The sequence below is a fragment of the Pteropus alecto genome, unplaced genomic scaffold (genome assembly GCF_000325575.1).
Source record: "Pteropus alecto unplaced genomic scaffold, ASM32557v1 scaffold45, whole genome shotgun sequence".
NCBI classification, from domain to species: domain Eukaryota; kingdom Metazoa; phylum Chordata; class Mammalia; order Chiroptera; family Pteropodidae; genus Pteropus; species Pteropus alecto.
The window spans coordinates 28069556-28086864 of NW_006442491.1; the positions used below are offsets into that span (position 1 = coordinate 28069556).

Here is a 17309-nt window from a genome sequence, read left to right on the forward strand (position 1 = left end):
GGGCAGCTGCAGGCCGGCGGCGCCAGGGCCCCGGTCGGGGGGCGCCAGCAGGCTCTCCGAGTTCTCCAGGATCTCCTGGAGCAGCCGGCGCTTCTGGTATTCCGGACCTGCCACGGACAACACCGGGAGGATGAGTTAGAACCCGGGTTCCGCTACTGATCATGGGCAAGCTGCTTAACCTCACTGAGCCTCTTTTTTTTTTCCTCTCAACCATTTATTTACTCAGCCATCTACAATGTGCCAAACACTGTTCTAAGCAGTTTCCAAATATCAACTCATTTAATAGTTTTAATATCCCGAAAGGACCATGCGATTAACCTCCATTTTACAGATGAAGCATGGGAGGCTTACCCAAAGTCACCCAGCTGACAAAGGGCAGAGCCAGGACTAGCACCCAGGGAGTCTGGCTCCAGACTTCGCGCTCTTCACGGTGCCACTGGTCTCTTTTCATTCCCTCATCTGAAAAATGGGGCTAATCATACCTATTTCATAAATACTAATAGAAGGATTAATTGGGTAGGGGAAAAAAAAATGCATGTAAAATGCTGAGCTCAGTGCCTGTCACAGTGACAGAGGCAGCCAGCCAGTGTCAGCTCTTCCTGGGATCAGCAGGGGGAGCGCTGGGACCAGAAGTGACTTGCCCTTCCAGGCACAGTTCTGTGCTCCAAGCTCTTCCACCTAGTCTGGCTACCTTTGGTCTCCTTGCTGCAGCCAGAATAATGTTTAGAAAACAAACCTAATCATGCCACTTATCTTAAAACCCTTCATGCAGAGAACACCAATATCCCATCCCAAGGGACTCCCTCCACTCTATCCAAGAACAAGCTCTGTATCAAAAATGGCAGGTTCACCTTACTCTTCAGCCTCATTTCCCAGAGAGAAGAGACAGCCTGGAGTGGGACCGGTCTACCACTGGTCACCTCCCCCCACCTTGTCCTGCCTGTCCCCTCCTTGGCTGGCCCTACCTGGCTGGTAGAAGTCTGGAGCCAGTTCCCTGGCCAAAGTGCGGGCAATGTTGGACTCTTGGTTGGCGGCCAGGGCAGCCTGTTCTGCGGCCTCAGCTTTGGCCTTGGCATGGCTTGTCCTAAGGAGACAACATGGCAGAGACTCAGGATCCCTCCAGAGAACCAGCCCTCTGCCCCTTCTCCCTAACCGACCAAGAGACACCCTGGACAGAGCATTCATTCACTCAGGCTGTCAGTGAATATTTGTTGAGCCCTGTGGCCCAGACAGCTGTGCATTTCCCAGATCGTTTCCTTTTTTCTGGGCACACAGATAGACTACATTTCCCAGCTTCCCTTTCAGCTAGATGTGGTCAGGTGACTGAGTCCAGGTCAATGCATTGTGGGAAGATGTGATGTATGCCATTTCCAGGCCTGGCCCATAAAAACCTCCCCTGTGATCCTCTATTTCTTCTTATTCTCCTGGTCTTGGTAAAATGCAAAAGAGGCTAAGGCCCCAGAACAGGGTACTTAGCTTCTTTTGTGTCACAAACCCCTTTGGCATCTGGTGATGCCTATAGATCCCTTCTCATAATAATGTTTTAAAATGCGTAAAAGACATAGGATTACAAAGGGATGGAATTATACTGACACACTGTTATCGAAATACTTAAAAGAACAAACTTATAATATGTCCTTCATTAACACATTAAACAAAATATCTAGCAGGTCTATTAACTACTATAATTTTAAAGTATAGATTAGCATAAAGGATATTTCAAGAATACCCACAACAATAGTAAAATGACATAAAAATACATGTGATTTCTATCGGTGACAAAGTCACAGATATTGCCAATACTGCTGTAGCTTATTGCCTATTTCTATAATTGAAGAAAATGCTAAATTTCAGTTTAAAGTTAGTAAAAATAAAAATGTCGTTTTCCTATCTGTTGTAGACACTTTTGATGCACAGCCCAGATCCCTTCGTTGGGCAGATGCACCCACCCTTAGGTGCTGTATTGGCTCATTACTGTCTCAGAGCATTGCAACCAAAAGAAGCCACATTGTTCCAGAGGTCAAATCCCCACCCCTGCCTCAACCCAGGAAGCCCAACCCATGGCTGATGACACTGACCCACCCTCTCTTGCCCCCAAGAGGAACCAACTCTGTGGTACAAAGCCAGGCTCCAGAGTCCCTGTGGGATGAGGCTGAAATAGGCACCAGGTAAGACCGCATCTTTGCTCGAATACTTCCCCACCCAGCGCTGCCTCTTTCACTCCCCTCTCCTGTGAGTCTTCCCTCATTAAATTATGTACACAGAAATCTCCATCTCATTCTCAGCTTCCAGGGAATCTAACCTAAGACAGCATTCAAATTTACAGGGCCCCTGAATTACATCCACAGAAACCCCTGTGGACTCTGGGTTAAGACATACAGTGGAAGGAAACTGGGCCCGTAAATAATTATTGCAGAGAGCAATGTCCCCTCCCACAGTCCCACATTGGAATGTGGAACATTTAAGCATTAAATTTAAACATTAAATGTGGAACATTTAAGCCTAAGGCTTAAACGTGTATTATGTTAAGTACTCGAGATTCTGGGGATATTCGTTTCGGCTCTTAGTCTAGCCTGACTAATTGAAGCACCTACTAAAATATTAACAGCCCCATTTCTGGATGGGCCAGGCACCATTCTAAAGGAATTATGAAGATTATCTCATGTAATTATCACGATGCCTTAGGAAGCCTATGTTATTATTTTCCCTATTTTACAGAAGAGGAAGCTGAGGCACAGAGAGGTTAAGTAACTTGCCCTTGGTCACAGAGTCACTAAGTACAAGAGCTGAGATTGTGACCCCAGGCAAGATGACTTCAGAGCCTGTGTGCTTCAGTGCTGCTCTGGGGCATGTGCCACGTGTGGCCAGAAGCTGAGGACAGAGATCCCTGTGGACAAGACAAGTCGGTCCCTGCCCTCACTGTCAAGTGAGGAGATGGATAGTAAACAAGCAACAAAACTGATTTAATAAAATGTAATTAAAGAATAAGTATTGCATTGAGATTGTGAGAAGCGCCATGAAAGAAGAGTAGAGAAAGTAATGAACATGTAAAACGGAAAGATTCGACAGAGATCAGTGGTGGAGGTGAGGGAGTCAGGGATGGTTTCTTTGAGGATGCGACATTTAAATTGAGACCTGAACACACACAAATTAGGCCCATTAGAGGTGAGCTGGAGACAGAGAGCCAGGTAGAGGGAAGAGCACGTGCAAAGGCACTGAGAGGGGGTAAGAGCTCGGGGCCTTGGGGAACTGAAAGGTCGAATCAGTGTTCACATATGTAGATGAGTTAATTCCTTGGGGAGCTGATGTGCCTGTGTCTCCGTATCCATCTCCAGCACAAAGCTGGGCCCCTAGTGAAGGAGGGAAATTTTATTAAGCTCCTAACACGTGCCAAGCCCTTTACCTACGTTATCCCTTTCAACCCTCAAAACTGCCTGGAACAGTTTTTGCTATCCTTACTTCACAGGTGGGGAAACTGGGTCTCAGGTATCTTGCTCAAGGATGCAAAATAATAGTTAACACTTGCAAAGTATTTACTACATGCTTTACAGAAATTACAGAAATTAACTCATTTAATTTCCCCCTGGATAACACTATGTGGCAGATGTTATTACCATCATCCCTCTTCACAGAGAACAAGAGTCTTTTAAGGATCCCACCCAAACTTACACAGCCAGCCAGTGACAGAGTGAGATTTCGAACCAAAGCATTCTGGGATCTTGACTCTGTGCCCTTAACCGTAGGCTATGCTTCCGCCCAGTAGTGAGTAGTGGAGTTCTAGCCCAGAACTGTCTGATTCCCAAGCTCCTGCCCTCTCCACTCTGCCACACTGCCACAATAATGTCTCCTGAAGGAGACGGCATTTTACAGAATGAAAGAATACATTCATGAACGTGCGTAAGCACACGTGCACACATGTATGGACAAGGGGGCAGCACGGGGAATAGTTAAGAGCATGGTTGTGCAGTCAGCAGCCCCGGATCCGAATTTCAGCTCTGCCAAGCCTTGGGCTAGGGTGAGGCGAGCGAGGCATCCACCTCAGGCTCAAAATTTAAAGAGATGCCGAAAAAACTCGGTAATCAAGATAAATACTATTTTAATATGGTATTTTTAAAAATCTAAATTAATACCCAAACAAATCCTTGATGAAGAAACTATTAATAAAATTTAAATAAAGTTCGGATCAGACCCAGCATGAGTCAGTCATTTTGCTCACTTCATCCCCCTCTCAACCTCTCTGGGACTCTAGGACCCTGGCTGAGTGGCTTTGCCTCTCTGTGCCTCAGTTTCTTCATCTGCAGGATCATAATCTTCCCCCTCTTGGAAGTGCTGTGAACACTGAGAGGCAGCATATGAAAGTGTGTAGCCCAGGATGGGCTGAGTGATGGTGATGGTGGAGGAGAGGAGGAAGAGGAGGAAGAAGTCACATTTGTGACATCAGAACTCAGTGTGGTAGAGGAATAGCCCCAGGCACATATTTGCTTGTCCACGGGTATGTGTGATTGAAAGTTCTAAACTTTTCAGAGACACTTCCCTGGAAACCTGAAACCCCAGGTGGGGGGAGGAGGGAATAGGCTGGGCAAACCTTCAAACTGAGAAAATGTCCTTTTTTGGTAATGTAAGCTGGGTGAGGCTTGTTTCCTGGTGCCCTGGGACACTGTGCTGCAGGACTTCTCAGGCAGGAATGACAGCCTTCACACTGACCCCTGGAAGATTCTGGGGGTTCATCTGTGGACCCTTCAGGGAGCCAGAACAGGAGTTGAGAGCAGGGTGGCCACACAGCCCAAGGAAGAAATTCCTCTGCCCATCTATCAGTCTGGCAGACTGAATCCCTTATCAGCCCCCTACCAGTGCCTCTGATTTCAGGACTGGTTCCCCAGCACCCCAGCCTTCAAGCCAGGAACCCCAGTGTTCTCCCGCACCCTCTTTCCTCATCTTTCAATACCCACAGCCATCAATCGCCAACTCCTGTCTCTTCTGATCTATGCTTCTTGAATTTACCCACCTCTCCATTCTTCTGTCCCTCCTCCTGCAAAGCCCCCACCCCAATCACTGCCTCCAGGCTTGTTCCCTACGACCCATCGCACTCAGTGGCACCATGGTGCAGTGAGCTTGTTCAACCTATACATCCAATAGCCTCGCCTCTTGCTTAAAATCTTTGTGAGGCTTTCTATAGGGCTCAGAATAAAGTCCAAACTACTTAGCACGGCCTTCAGGGTTCTCTAGATCCTGAGCGGAAGCCGTCTCGATAAGGTCTATCTGGCAGCTCACAGGGTGAAGGGGAGGCCGAACTGCTGTTGCCTGGAAGCTCCTGCTTCTAGTTCAGTGGCACTCAGAGTATGGTCCATGCCCCTCTCCCCAAGCCCCTCATCACCTGGGAGCTGGTTGGAAAGACAGATCCTTGGACACCACCCCGGACCTACTGAATCAGAATTTCTGGGGGAGGGGGTGAGCCCAGGAATCTGTGTTTTATAAGCCCTCCAGATGCTCACTAACATTTGAGAAGCATGTGCTGGACAGATAGATAGAACATCCAGCTCTGTCTTGGGCCGTTCCCAGCCTGCTCAACCCCCCAGGAGACCTGAGTGTTTCTAAGCACCAGGATCCCTCCCTGAGTCCAGGTCCTGCTAGGTGAATGCAGGAACCATTTCTTCTGGACCAGTCACTGTCTGTGCTGATGCTTCTGGGGAAGGGTCTCCTAGGATGTCTCTGACCCTGCTCTGGGGAGCGGGGAGGGAAGGAGCAGTAACTGGGGCAGGGGGAGGGGCAGGGATCAGTCACACTTCTTGATTTCATTCGGATTATCTTTTGTCAGCAGGGTTAAAAATAAGGTTGGTGGCTCAGGAATAGGGGCAAGGCAGGATCCCCACAGAACCACTTCTGAGAGCATCCGCCCCCTCCCCTGCTTCATTTCCCCACCCCTAGGCCCCTACTGCCTGGTTATAGCCGGCCTTGCTGTCCAGGTGTCTCCCCCAGGCACTGATAGCTTGGTTGGGCCAAAGGAGACACCCACTGGACTTATCCCCGATGCCATGCCTTTGCTCAGGCTGTTCCCCTGCCTGGAATACGCTGTCCCCTCCTTCCACTTCCCCTCAAGATCCTTTTACATATGGATTCATTCATTTCATGCAGCTTCATGGAGTACCTGCTGTGTGCTAGGCACTCTTCTTGGCACTGTGTATACAGTAACAAACCAAGCATCAAAAAATCCCTGTAGAGCTCAAGATTCTCTTGCAGAGAGAGAATTACGGTGACAAGCCAAATCCAGCCCACTGCCTGTTTTCATACTGCTTGTGAGCCAATACTGGCTTTTATATTTGTAAATGGCTGTTAGAAACAAACCAGAAGAATAATACTTTATGACACATAAAAATTGTGTAAAATTCAAATTTCAGTGTCCATATAAATAAAGTTTCATTGGAACACAGCCACACCCATTTGCTTATCATCTGGAGTTAAATACTTGTCACAGGCCAAAAATGTTTACTGTCCGGTCCATTAGGGAAAACGTTTGCCAACCAATGTTCTAATGCATTCACTCAATGACTGCCTCTTCTGCTACTATTATTAATAACATTAATCTGTTCTTTGTTGTGCACTCTGTATCCAGCTCTGTGCTAGGGCCACCTTTGCACATGATGACCTCAGAGAGGTAGAGTCGCTTTCTCTAGGTCACACAGCTAGAGTATGAATCTGCCCAAGCCACTAACTCTAGGCCAGGTCCTCTGTGTGCTGGGACTGGGATGGGGGTGGCAGGACCCAGAGGCCTGACGCAGCCTTGCCAAGTCAACAATGCAGCATCTCGGAAAAGCAGCAAATAACAAGGGGTGCGAACAAGGCCTCTGAGCCACGTGGTGGAGTGGCTATGAGGGGGTTGACTCTGGCCAGGTTGCCTGGGTGCAGGTCACGGCTCTGCTACTTATATTCTTGGGCAAGTCTGTGTCCCCTGAGCCCCAGTCTTTTCGTCTGTAAAGTGGGGATAATAACAGCACCCATCTGGGAGAAACAGTGTAGAGTAAATGAATGAACAGTCATATGGCCCTTAGAACAGTGGCCAGGACACCTATAGAGGTGCTCGTTACTAAAATAAATAAGAAGCACAGGTTTGTTTGTTTGTTTGTTTGTTTTGAGAAGACTGAAAGAAAAATCCTGGGTATACTTAATGCCATTGATTTGCTCACTTTAAAATTAAAAAACGAAAAACAAAAAACAAAAAAAACCCTTCGGAACGAGGAGCCTGTGGTAGGCCTAGAGGACAAAAGCAGATCATCAGAGTCCCCAGCTCAGGCCTCTGCCAACCGCTCTGGAGGCTGCCGAGGTGTTTGACGGGGACAGTGCTACCAAGTGTCTTCCTGAGGTGGGGATGCTTCAGATGCCACTGTACCTCCCTCTCCTGAAATAGCCCCTCACTCCGGCCCTAGCTGGCCACAGCCATCTCTTCCAGAACAATCGGGATCAGAGTGAACCCATGGAGGAACCACAGCTGGCATGTCCAGCTGTCTGCCTGGATCACTCCCAAGGAGAAAGCACCCTGCCCCCCTAACGTTCTGACTGACAGACACTTCCTTCCCACCCCAGCTTCAGGACTACGTTCATTTGGCAAATGTGTGCTAAGCCCCTGCTTGGAGGCCCCTCACCAGAGGGGTCAAGGGCACAAGCTCAAGTCCAAACTGTAGCACCATCCCATTCTAGGTGTCTGACATTTGCTCTCTGGCCTGAGTTTCCTCAACTGTGAGATGGAGATAACGATACTTACCTGACGAAACTACTAGGACTCTGAAATGGGATAACGCAAAGGCGCTTAGCATAAATTAAACACTTAACCAATCTTAGCTATCGTTATTATTACAGGTTTTGTTATTATTATAACAACGCTTTCCAGCAATTCCCTTCCAAAACTCTACAGACTGGCAACACATCAAGATGTCAATACACATTCTTGTCGAAGGATATGTTATCTAAACATTGTTTCAGAGTTCACCCACCTTGTAGTACGTGTCAGTACTTCATTCTTTTCTATGGCCAACTAACGGTCCATCGTGTGGATAAATCATATTCAGTTGACCTGTTCATCGGTTGATGGGCATTTGGTTTGTTTCCACCTTTCATTACTATAAATGCTGCTGCTGTGGACATTCGTGTACAAGTTTTTGTGTGGATGTACGTTTTCATTCCTCTTGGGTATACCTAGGAGCAGAATTGCTGGGTCGTATGACGACTCTATGTGTGACCTTTTGAGAAACTGCTAATCTGGTTCCAGAGTGGCTGCACCATTTTACAGTCCCATCGGTAGGATACGAACATTCCAATTTCTCCACATCCTTGCTAACACTTGTTATTGCCCATCTTTTTAATTTTAGTCATACTAGTGATTTGTGAGGTGCCATGCTACTATGGTTTTGATCTGCATTTTTCAGATGGCTAATGATGTTGAACATCTTTTTATGTGCTAAATGTCCATTGACATTTCTTTTTAAAAGAAATGTCTATTCAGATCCTTTGAATATTTTGGAATTTCTTTTTGTCTTTATTATTGAGTTGTAAACTTACTTTATATATTCTAGATACAAGTCCCTTATCAGATACATTATTTGCAAACATTTCTCTCATTTTGTGAGTTGTTTCGCTTTCTTGATGGTGTCCTTTGAAGCATAAAAGTTTTTAAGTTTAATGAAGTCCAATTTATCTATTTTTTCTTTCGCTGCTGTTATAATTCTGGTATTTTGAGGTGGTTAGGAGCACAGTTGTATGAGTGTGACTTGCAAAAATCCTCTGTACTTTGACTTTTTTCATCTGTAAAATGGGGATATAAATAACCTCTACCTCACAAAGTACTTCAAGCTGAGGGGCTTGATTTGTTGGCAGTCTGTAGAGTTTTGGGATTACAGAGGGAGTTAATGTACATAAAGCCTTTAAAACAGGGCCTGGCATATAGTAAGCTCGATGCAAGCCTGTTAAACTTTTAGAAGGTGGATTTGTTCTAGTCAAAGGGGGCAGAACATGGGTTCTGAGTCTCGGGGGCTGTGCCACTCCCTCAGGCCCTACATAGAACCTCCCCACCTTAGAAGCCCAGCCTGAAATCCTCAAGCGTTGGAGGTGACCTCTTCCAGATCATGTTTTATGGTGACCCTTCCCTCTTTCTTAAAGAAGAGTGCCAGATTAGCTGGGACGTCTCCTCCATGTGCGACGGAGTGTGTGACCCTCCCACCCCAGCCTAGAAACGGGGAAGCCAAGTAACAGAGTTGCTGTTTACTGAGTGCTAAGTATGTGCCAGAAATGCGACCAATGTGGTCAGCCGAATAATGGCCCCAAAGATATCTATGTCTTAATCCCTGAACCTATGAATGTGACCTTATATGGCAAAAGAGACTGTGCCGATGTGATTGAATTAAGAATCACGGGATTTGGGGTTTACCCTGGATTATATCAGCAGGCCCCAAATGTAATCACAGTGTCCTTATAAGAGGAAGGAAGGGGAGTAGAAGGCGATGTGCTGATGGAAGCAGAGGCCGGAGCGCTGCACGGTGAAGACAGAGGAAGGGGTCACACGCCAAAGAGCGGGGACGGCCACTAAGAAGCTGAAAAGTCCAAGAAATCAGATTCTCCCATCCAGAAGGAGCCTCCAGAAGGAACCAGCCCTGTCGACACCTTGACTTTAGCCTAGTGAAACTGATTTCAGACTTCGGGCCTCCAGAACGGGAAGAGAATAAATCTGGGTTGTTTTAAGCCCCTCAGTTTGAGGTAATTTGTTACAGCAGCAACAGGGAACTAAAACCACGTGTGTGACCTTATGTCATCTTCAAGACAACCCACTTTGCAGGAGAAGAAATGAAGACTCAGAAAATTATCTGCCCAAGGCTCAGTGCCATAGCCAGCTGGAATACGAATCCAGGTCTTTCTGGTCCCAGAGCCTTTGCTGACCCACACATCTGCTATGCTGCTTAAGTTCAAACCCAGAAGGGCCCAGAAGCTGGAACTGGTCATAATCCAGCCTCTTCTCTGCAGGGCGTTGAGAGGCCCCGAGTTCTAGATCCCCAGCGTTCACCCTGCCGGTCTGAGAGGGCCCTAGGCTAGTGGTTACCAGCTGTGATAGCCACTGTTTCCCAAAGAAAGGCTAGTCTATCGGGTCCTAGGACTCACCCGGAAGACTATATATGATTGAGATCTGCCTGTGCTTTGGCAACCAGCCAGCCAACAGGGAGGGGACCTCAGGCCTGCTCCCCCTTCTCCTCACATAGGACTGGGCCCTGCAGTCCAACCTGGAACCTAGCTGTCAACCTTTTGAGATCTTCCGAATATACATATAGTATATCTATTCTAGAATAAGTAAATAAAATAAAATTTTAAAAACCCAGCATCTATTGGTGGCAAGACTTTTCGAGGTATGGTTTAATTTATTCCTTACAAAAACTCTAAGGGGTAGGTATTATTTTATCCACTAAATAGACAGAGAAACCAGACACCAAGGCAGCACAACCTAGGGGCAGCCACACAGCAGGAAGTGCAGGGTTGGGGCTGGACCCCAGGTCCTGGCCTGATCCCCAAGGCTGTATCAGCCAGTGCAGGACGGACCCTAGGGGGCGTTCCAGTCTAACCCCCTACTACCCAAGGCAGAGGACAAGAACTGGGATCAGACAAGTTCCCTGAGCTGGTCCTGCTCTATCTGATGTTCTCTAATGTCTTTCTGGAGCTGGAAGGCTTGACTGAGATGGATGGGGTGATATTAAAGAATATATAGCCAATGCTATGGGGGTGCAACCAGCGAATGAGAATGATGTGGAGGTCTCCCTGTTGTGCCAGGTGGTTAACCATTCAGGTGCTGGGTCCTGGGGAAGACAAGGACCTGGGCAAAAGCCTGGGTGGACAGGACAGTAACGGGGCAAGGGGTAGAATCACTTAGGCGCCTCAGAGAAGCCGCTGATTACCAAATGGTACGAACCAGAATGTCTCAGACCTTTAATAACTGCCATGACATTACTGGAATGTCCAGCTGGATCCTAACCCTGGATGTAAGCTTTCCTTCCCCAGAGGCCACCCCCAGTAAATTTAATCTCGACTGCCTGGTTAAGACTCCACAGTGCCCTTCCCAGTGCCTGAAGGGGAGCATGGAAACATGTATACGACTTCCATGACCTAGCTCCTGCCAACTGACTCTAAACTCAGCCTCCAGACAGCCAGAAAATTCCTGTCCCTCACATGTGCCTATTGTTCCCACCTCTGGAGCTTTTACACCTCCCGTTTCCTCTCCCAGGAACTCTTGTCCCCACCCTCATCCTTTATTTCTTCATTGGGCGACTTCTTCTTCATCCTTTTGGATCCTTCCTCAGGAAAGCGCACCATGATTGCCAGCTCTCTGCTCTTGCAGTCTCCGGCACTTAGCTGTCAGATCACATTATGTCCCTCCAAGTAGTCTGTGAGCCCCGCAATGTTCCCTAAGGTAGATATCACTATTGATTACCATTTTTACAGGTGCGGAAATGAAGGATGAAAAGGCTACGTAACCCATCCAGCTCACAGAGCCCATAAACGGGGGAAGCCAGAGAGTCCAGTGTGGTAAACACAACAGTAAGAGAGAAGCGTTGGTTAGTGTTGAAGTCAAACCCCAGCTCCCCCACCTCCAAGTCACGTGACCTTTGCCAAGGCATGGAACCTCTGCAAGTCTCAGTTTCACTCTCTGTAAAATGGGTTAATAATAGCACTTAACTACCACTAGAATTATTGCGAGGATAGAGCAAACTATGGCATGTAAAATGTATATCTGTTCGATCATGACAAGCATTTACTAAGCACCTACTGAGTGCTCGGTCCTGGGCTAGATCTCGGAGTACGGCAGTGAACAGAAGAAACTCACCTTCTGGAGCTTTACAAACTAGCCTAGCACGGCGCCCTGGACATAGTAGGTACCCCATGAAAGGTAGCTACTATTTTTGTTATTATTACACAGAGAGTGATTTTTCTCCCCAGGGATTGGGCTTCCCACCCTGGGGATTGGGGTCTGCTAGGATTGAGCCAACATGCTAAGAGCCCACAGAGTTGGCTTGGGACATGCTCTGCACCCCCCAACCTCAGCCCACCCCGCCCGGTGAGCCAGCCTGCCATGGCATCCCACAGGCCCAGTCAGCAGACATCTCCTGCCTAAATAAGGACAAGGCACCCAGGAGAGCTTTCTGTGAGCCTGAGGAATGTGACAGCTGAGCCCTCCCTGCCCAGCACCCTCCCCCGCCTCCGGCCCCTCCCCAGGTGGGGCTCCACTATGGCATTCCAGCTTTTTCCAGAGCAGCCCCCTCTGTCCCTAACCTCTTGTACCCCACTCCAGGCTGCTCTGAAACCGATAAGGAGCCTTGGAAAAGAATTCCAGGCAGCTACATCTGCTCCTGGGAGCTGGCATCCCGGCTGCCACGAGGACTGGAAGAAGAAATCGCGGGGAGGCGGCCAACGCCTCGGTTGGAATAGCATTTCCAGAGGTTTTATTTGGCTCCGAGCCCTATGCCAGGCATGAGGTCTCCAAGATTCTGACCCCGCTGCTGTCTTCCTGTCACAAAACCACATCACAGTAGTCACGACTGGGGTAAGCCCACGGCCCCCGGTGGAGAAGACACTTCTAGCCCCGAGCGTGGGGTCAGGGAAGGCCTTTTAGAGAAGTTCTTGCTGAGGCAGTGGGTGAGCAAGAGAACTCTGGCACCAGATGACCTGGGTTCAAATCCTAGCCCTGCTTCTTCCTGACTGTGTGACCCTGAGCGAGTTACTTAACTGCTCTGTGATTCCATTTCCCCGTCTTTGAAATGGGAGACTAACAGCACCAACCTTATAGAGTTGGGAAGATTAAATAAATTGGTATTTGCAAAGTGCTTAGAGCAGTAAGAGGGGTTATAGCTTCAGAATTTGTTTAGGGTGACAGGAGAGCTTATCATTCAGACCAGGGCACCCAAGGGTGAAAGGGAGGCCCTTAATAATTATACCCAGCAGGAACCAGGGTTGTCCCAGGCACACTGGGCTTGCGGTCATCACAGCCTTGACACAAAGGCACCAGCTGAGGTTGAAGGAAGCTATATCTGTCATGTTGTGAGTCCCAGAGCAATGAGCACCATACCGCCCCCACACAGTAGGTGCACATGAGGGCTACGGAGGTTTTGTTTTAACAGATATGACCTTCAGTTCCCAGGAAAAATAAATAACTCTTGCGATGAAAATATTTAAAACCGAGACTTGAGCTAGAGGCCAAGGGAAAATTAAGGATTTCATGCATTAATTAAGAGGTATTTATTGAGCCCTTCATGTGGGTTCATGCCTGGGCCCTGGGGTGATGAGGTAATGGGGAGGGAAAAGAGGTGTCTGAGAGAGCAAAATAAAGAAGTGAAGGGTTCTATTCTTGGTGAGCAATCATTGTCGGTTGGATAATGGGGGAAGATTTGAAGACAGGGCTGGAGATACAGAAAAGACAGCATCAGGGAGGGGTCGGTGGGTCTGAGGGATGTGTTCACAGGAGCAGATCAAATAGGGAGAGAGCACTGTGAGGAAGAGCACGGGGAACAGCTTGAACAAAGGCAGAGAGGTGGGCAGAAGGGGGTCTGTGGGCAGGGAAAGGCATGTCATGATGGCTAAGAACCAGACCCTGGGACTAGATGCCGGGGTCTAAGTCCCATCTTCACCTCTTATGCACCAGCTAACCTCTGGCAACTCACGTGACCTTACTTTGCCTTACTTCCCACAGCAGTAAGCTGGAGTTAATGATACCTTCGCCCTTCAGGGTTGCCCGGGGAGCAAATGAGATGGCGCCTGTGATATTCAGTTCAGTTCATGGCATGCTGCAAAGGTAGAACATAAAGTCCACGCGGGAGGGATATTTGTCTGATTTGTTCATTGATGAATCCCCAGCATCTAGAACAGGATCTGGGCCATAGTAAATGCTTAATAGAAATGTGTCGAATAAACAAACAGTAGCCATTACTATTATTATGATCATAATTATTATGCAGCGATAGGCCTGGCTTGGCTGGAGCAGAGGAAAATATAGGAGACTCTTTTATAGATGAGGAAACAGGCCTGGACAGGTGAAGGGATTTGCCTGAGATCATACTGCCAACAAGTCACAGGGCAGGAACCGACTCCTTGGCCAGGCTCTCCAACCCCACCTCCTTCCATCCTTCTTCCTGCCTGCCTTCTCTAAGCATTTCCTAGGTGCCTCCTTAATATAGGCAGACCACAATGCAACAGAGAAGTAAAGAACCTGGAAACCAGAATTCTAGCCATAAAAGCTAGTAGAGAAGATCTATAGGAAAATGATCCAGTTCGGAATGTGCAGGCTTCTGGAATAGGGAGTCCGGAAGAAAAAGGAGATGGCGCGCTTCCCTGCAGATGAGACCTCTGAGCTATAGCTTGAAATTCAGTAGAGGTGGAGAAATCAAACTGGGTGCTAGGAGCGAAGACTGCCCCGCCTCCAGGCTGTGGACAAGTGTCCTCTCTTCCCCCTGTGAAAATGCCAAAGTCTTATCATATATTCTGAAGCCATGGTCTTATTTTTCACATCCATGTGAGCTGGTCAGAGAAGAGAGGAAAGGCTGTTCTAAATAGAGAGAACTGAAGGAGCCGAGGCACAAAAAGGTGTGAACACACACACGCATGTGCCTGTGTGCACACACATGCAACACACACGCACATACATGGATGTTTAAGAAACTGAGAAAAGTTCAGCCTCACAATGGCACGAGTGAATGAAGAGACAGGATGGAGGCAGATGATGAAGGACTTAGAACCCATATTCTGTAAGCATGGCAGAGACCAGTTAGCTGTCCCCCAAACCTTCCTCTGGTTTCCTCTTCTTCCCCGGCACACGCCTAGATTATTTCCCAGCCTCTTTTGCAGGAAGGCGTGGTCACGTGACTGGATTCTGGCCAATGGCAAGTGAGAGAACACGACGCGCCCTACTTCCTGGCCTGGCGCATAACCACCTTCCACTTGCATCTTTCTCTTTTGTGTTTTCCCTCCTTCCTGCCTTGATGCAGAAGAGCATGATGACCTCGGAAGCCCGGTGTTGAAGATGGCAGAGCAAAGATAGAAGGAGGCTGTGTCTCTGAGTTGTTGCTTGAAGGAGAGCTGCCCACTGATGAGACCCCCATTTTGGACTTTGCATGAGCGAGAAATAAACTTATGCTTGACCTTTTCTACATCTGTGTGTTCGTTTCCTACAAACAATGAAGGAATAGAAGAAGATGAGGGAAAGATGGCAAAGGTGGTTCTCTGGCCCTCCTATGTGCTCTGGGACGCTCCCATTCCAGTGCTCCAACCGGCAAGCCTCACGTTTGCCACGTGAGGACAGTGAGAGGAGAGACATTTGCTCTCTTTGGACACAATTCTGAAAGCATCTGTTAGTCCGAATGCCTGTCCTTCCTTCATAAGAGCACCTCAGACCCACAGAGTCAGTCACTGGCGAGCATTTAGTGAGTGCCTACTGAGCATTTAGGGTGTGCAAGGCCTGTCTAAACTTAGATGCCTCTCGCCTAGAACTCCACAGAGTCTAGTTCCTGGAGCACAAGTCCTTCTGAAGATTGGCTTTCCCTTTCTCTGAGGCTCTGGGAGGACAGAGAGGAGAAGTCTGCCTCTCAGGCCAGGGTCTCTAAAGTATGGAATGGTTACCACTGGTAGGATCAAAAATGATAGGTAGTACTGGGACATTCGTCGAGTATCATCGATCCTTTAAATTTAAATTCAACCATCCTGATTTCCCCAGTGAGAAAGTGTCATTTTGTGCTTCTATATCTTTAACGCATTACGTTTCATTTTTTAACAGAGAGCAGAGCAGCGAGTAGCTTTGATTTGAGCTTTTAGTGAGCAACAGTACTGAGGGATGGTTTAATGATGTTTGCATCATTGTATTTTTCTCTGTGTGTGTGTGCGCGTGCATGCACACTGTTTTTTTCCTGTATTTATTTTTTTGTGGCTAACTTCTCTTTATCTAACACTAATTTCTATTTATAGTAATGAACTAAAGTTCTTTTATAAAAATAAATGTAGGTTTAAGAAAGTTGAAATCCTTTTTTTAAATAGTAACGAAATAACAACCCAGATGGTACGCAGATGTGGCATGGCTCAGGAAGGTACCTCAGTGACTGGCATTTGGGAACTCTGCCTCACCCCACACTGTCACACCTCTGTGCCTCTGTCCATGCTGGTCCCTCTGCCTGCTCTTCCATGCTGACCTCACTGGGTTGCCTTGGCCTCAGTCGGAGCTGAAGTCATCCTCCAAAGAAGCCACGGCAACAATAGCAGCACATGGCTGGGGCGTGGGAAAGGCCAAACAAGGAGGCAAATCTGGGATGGCTATTTTTCCCAAGGACAAGGCAAAGAGAGCGCAGTGCTCATGGAAACAAAGACCCACAGAGGACAAGAACTCGTCCAAGGTCATTCAGCAGTGAGTGGCAGAGGCTCTCTCACCCTCATAAAGTGCGGACGGGACAATAAAATGGGACAACACTACAGAGAGCCTTTGATCAGAAACTGTACTTCGGGGGATTCATCCCGGAAATAGACTGATTCATGGGTGAAATGATGAGTGTCCGGCTTCATCTGACATAGCTAAATTCTAGAAACTACCCAAACGATCGTGTTCAACAGTAGGGGCCCGATTAAATAAATTATGTAGGTAATGGAATACTACGCAGGTATTAAAACAAAATGAAGTTCTTTATTTGAAAAGATATGGTAAGATCACAGCACGGAGAAAAAAGCAAGGTTCAGAGTAGTGTGTATAATATGCTACCTTTAGTGTAAGAAAGAGGAAAATAGAAATCTAAATATGCATTTGCTTATGTCAGGTGGAACTGTACAAAATTGCTATTTTATAGGTTAAATATTAGCAATTTCATAAGTTCCGCCTTAATATATGCATAAGATAACTCTAGAAGGGAAGCAACTGCAAACGACAGTGGCCTATGGGGTGGAAAGTGGCAAAAGGAGGACAGGACAAGGAGACGGACTTTACATTTTTATAACTGGGATTTTTAACCAGATGAACGTGTAATCTATTTAAAAAAATAAAGGAAAAAGTCATTCAGGCTCCAGGGTGGCTTTTCTGCCACCCGATGCTTATCTCTGTAACCTCCCCAGTTGGGGTGGTCAGGGAAGAACTGTGCAGCCCTGGAGCCCAGGGTGACTGCCCAGCTTAGCCTGTGACAAATTCCCTTCTCAAGATCTGCTCTGTGCATTTCCGACGCTCTACCTGGTGGGTCAGAGCTCAGGGGCCCCCACCCTCAGCCAGGGCTCCTGGCAAAGCTATAGCAATTCCTGTCGGGTTATAGTTTTGGCAGTGGGCT

General features: G+C 47.6%; 1 protein-coding gene across 1 annotated transcript in view; it reads right to left on the reverse strand.

The window, feature by feature from the left end:
- Positions 1-17309, reverse strand: part of JPH2 (junctophilin 2) — a 56792-nt gene that overhangs the window by 3376 nt on the left and 36107 nt on the right. Inside the window, exons 4-5 of the mRNA XM_015596898.2 lie at positions 966-1084; positions 5-107 (exon numbers count right to left, since the gene is read on the reverse strand). Coding sequence (XP_015452384.1) covers positions 5-107; positions 966-1084 — 222 coding nt within the window. The remainder of the gene's footprint in view (positions 1-4; positions 108-965; positions 1085-17309) is intronic.